This window comes from Monopterus albus, unplaced genomic scaffold, assembly GCF_001952655.1.
Source record: "Monopterus albus unplaced genomic scaffold, M_albus_1.0 scaffold3.1, whole genome shotgun sequence".
Lineage (NCBI taxonomy): Eukaryota > Metazoa > Chordata > Actinopteri > Synbranchiformes > Synbranchidae > Monopterus > Monopterus albus.
In genome coordinates, this window is record NW_018127883.1 from 5,160,995 (window position 1) to 5,164,821 (window position 3,827).

The 3,827-nt window shown below is 40.4% G+C and overlaps 2 protein-coding genes across 2 annotated transcripts in view; one reads left to right on the forward strand and one right to left on the reverse strand.

Annotated features, from left to right (window-relative positions):
- Nucleotides 1–3,827, reverse strand: part of macrod2 (mono-ADP ribosylhydrolase 2) — a 406,311-nt gene that overhangs the window by 329,094 nt on the left and 73,390 nt on the right. The window lies entirely within an intron of this gene.
- flrt3 (fibronectin leucine rich transmembrane 3) overlaps nucleotides 1,844–3,827 on the forward strand; it is a 4,338-nt gene continuing 2,354 nt past the window's right edge. The window contains 3 exon segments of the mRNA XM_020600629.1: nucleotides 1,844–2,582; nucleotides 3,571–3,824; nucleotides 3,826–3,827. The exon segment at nucleotides 3,826–3,827 is cut by the window's right edge and continues 1,660 nt beyond it. Of these exon segments, the coding sequence (XP_020456285.1) occupies nucleotides 3,613–3,824; nucleotides 3,826–3,827 (214 nt within the window). The 5' untranslated portion in view covers nucleotides 1,844–2,582; nucleotides 3,571–3,612.

The following is a 3,827-nucleotide window of genomic DNA, read 5'->3' on the forward strand; positions in this document are numbered from 1 at the left end:
GGAGCGGGGGAGGGGGGGGGGGGGCTGCAAAGCATCTAGGCCCAACTATACCACTTTTAAAGTAAGCATGATTTCCTTTGTTCAAAGGAGACTTCTGATAAATCACCCACAATATAACATAACACACCAAGGCCTATGGTATAGGCCTTTTCATTCTGACTATTTACACCAGGGTTCATAAACAAATTGCCACATCCTTTAGTCCCTTCTACTGGACACTGAGTCAGATTCTGTTATCTCAAGAGGTAACAGAGTTGTTACTGGCCAAAGAAAGAAAGTGGAAGTGTAGTGACACATCGTATATGTGGCTATTTATGCAGAAAGTCACCCTTTCTCACACCCCTAAAAGCCTATTATTCCGAGTGCAGATAGGTCTTGCTGGGTTCTCTTGATAAGACAGAAATGCAGAGACAATTACTTTCTTTTATGTAACGGAAAGAATTCAAGGATTCAAATCAAGACTACACACTTAACAATATTCAGAGGATGGGGAACTTTACAAAATGAGGTGAAAGGGGTTATTTAAAATTGAAATAGCTTGACTAAGTGCTGCATTAAAAGTTCATTCCGACAGACAGACAGCACATATCCCTCTATCAGCTGCATTTTATAAACTCCATTACTGAATTTCATATCTTTTTTCCCTTGTCAGACTCCTTTATTCTTGAAGTTAGTAGAGGTCACATCTGGTCCTTTTTTCCCCCAGACTCTAATCTACTACTAATGTAATACTGGACTGAGGGCCGGGTTTAGATGGAACAGAAGGAAGGGGGGCGTTGTTATTAGACAGCATCTCAGGAGTTGTAATCGAGTTACAAGGCTCTCAATTCCCTAATCTTCTCCTTGTCATGGGCTACAACTGTTAAATGGCTGGACCCCTTGTTCCTAATTTACCTTTACATGTTTTACAGCAGACACTGGCTGCCAGCAGGTCACATGACAGGTTACATGCACAAAGCTATTGTGTTTTAAGAGGAAACATAACATTTTCTTTGGCTAAGGAAATTCTATTTTTGCAAACAGAAAGAGCATTCATAGAATGTAAAGAAAAGGTGGGGGTGGGGGCTATGGATCACAGAGAGGAGCTGGGAGTGTCAGTGGTGGATGTGGCCTCTTCATACAGAATTCAAATGGGCCTCATTTGTCACAAGCTCTTTTAAAGAATACAAGTAATTCACTTAGTAACAAATCCATTTTTCCTTTCATGTGTGGACTGGCATTGTTCTCAAACCACCATAAACTGCAATTTTAAATTGCAGGACTAGTTCTCCTGTAAAACTCCAAAAGCTCTAATAAGCAGTGAAATAGAGTGAGAAGGGCATGGGGCTCCATTCTCAATCATTGTGTTGGGGTCAAGATCATGGTTGTCTTTTGTATGCATAGACATTATTTAGTATTCCTTCACCATAGAAAAGAAATGCGGTCTGGTAGAGTATTGGGCTATAAAAGGTAAACAGGCTAAATAACAGCCTAGGAGAAAAAGTACAGTATTTCTAAATAACAGTTCACAATGTAATGGAGGTCAGAATGCAGTATCGAACAAATAAGCTAAATTAGATTTTCCCAGTATTGACATCTAGTTAACTTTGGGATTTATACTCAAATCAGTGACTGAGATGAGTACTTCAAATGCACAGCTGAGAATGAAACATTCTTAAAATGTTCCCAGATTTAAAACCAAATCATAGATTTAATTCTCTTATACAAACATTTTATTTCACTGGGTAGTAACTTAAATTCAAAATAATTGTCTTTTATCAGTCTTGAAATTATGCTCTCATTACCTGATCAAAATGTTATTTTGTAGTAACTGACTGAGCCTCTTTCTTCCCCCTCCAGAGCACCGTCCGAAGTGTGTGGAGGGCACAGTGTGAGTCAAGCTGCAGATGTGTAAAGGAGGCTGGGTCCGGAAGGATAAGCACCTTGCCCTTTTTGCTACTTACAGGAGAGGAGGACTGTGGTTATCAGCTTCAGGAAAAGAAATGAGAACCCTGGATTAATGTGTATACAGGCTTGACAAGGGAGCAGAGGATTCCGGGTTACCTGAAGACCTGGAGTACACAAGTGAACAGGCCTGGATTGAGCCTATGGCACAGGGGATTGGCATGGCTCAGACCAGCTTTGTGTCAACTCATCATGCCTGTCGGGCCTGATTGCAGAAAGGAGTCTTTACTAAAGCTCACCCAACAATACACACGGATCACTATACAACATCGAAAAACTCTAATTTGCAGTTATGGCTGTTAGGCTTGACAATTTCAAAACCCATTAGGATTTTTAAAATTACCTGAGAGCGCATGTATTTTCAGTGAGAGGGGATGTTTCCCCCCTCACCACTTTTTTTTTTTCCTCTCCAGGCTTATCTGCCATGGTAAAGGCAGTGAAAGCATGAGCCTCTGACAACACAGAGGAGGTCATCGTCCAAACAAGGACCAGGCTCAGCAAACACAGACCAGGTCAGGATATCACTAGAACCCCCTCGGACAAACTTTTCCTTTCAGAAAGGATAAGAGCTAATTCAGGAGGAAATCTTGATTGGATTTTTGGTAGCTGGAAGGGATTTATCACATCGTATAAATCAGGTATGACAAATACAATGGCTTTGCATCTTTCCATTTCACTGACCAAACCGCAGTTTCTAATGAGATGTGCAGGAAGAGAGGTCATGGTAGAAATGCATAATTAAAGTAATAAATCAATGTTAGCCTCATTTAAACATCTACACATCACTAGTGAAAAAAAGAAATTGGAACCTTCTGCTTTACACCACTTTCAGTTTCAATGCTGTATGATGTCAGTTTATTTGATAAATTCAATATTTAAAAAAAACTTATGCAATTACAAAGATCAATAACACAGTCCTCTGCAAGGATAAATGAAACTCCCAGACTTCATCTTGTAAGTTCAGAAAATAGACAAACCATGTCCTTCTTGGATCATAATTTGCTACAGGCTTTTATAAAGCCTCTTTTCTGTGAAGGGAGATATTTCTTCCCTATCTTTATACCCCAGATTTTAAATAATCTAACCAGACCTAGGAGTATTTTGGTTCCACAACAGTTCATCAACAAAGCCCGACTTTGTTCACCCTACTGGTCTGTAGCGATGAAAGGCAGCCTTGAGACACAGAAACGTGTAAAACAACTAGGGAAAGCTATTACATTTCACAAGTTGGGGCCAAAAAGCAGAGGCAAAGAGATTCAATTCACACAGCTCAGAAAAACTGGAACACTTCTTATTTAAAAAAAATGCAGTTGTATCTCTAATAATGGTTAAATTTTAAACTTCTAATCCTAGGAAATTATGCTCTGGTAGATAGTGTGGCACTTGATCTGAAGCAACCAGGTTGTTTCAATAAAAATTTATGCTTTATTTTCACTTTCTGGCAATCCAACTATAACCAGTTCATGTCAATTTAATATGGGGAATTCAAGCAGATTCTTTCAGCAGTTATTTAATCAAGAAAGTGCTGCAGGCAGCATTTCAAACACCCAGCAATTACGAGAACAGGACTTTGGCTCTCCTTTAAAGGCCTTGTGCATTAAATTTACCCTTGTGTCTTCTCTCCAGGGGCTCTTGACTGATTAGACTGCTAGGCAACAGAACTTCAAGATGGTGCGTCAATGCAAGGCCTTTATTCTGTTCCTCATCAGGGTCGGACTGCTGCTGGGTCTCGCTAACCCCCTGGTGACTTCCACCTCGTGTCCCTCAGCCTGCCGCTGTGATGGAACCTTCATCTACTGTAATGACCGTGGCCTGACTTCCATCCCTACTGGTATACCCAAGGATGCTACAGTGCTCTTCCTGCAAAACAATCGCATTAAGAG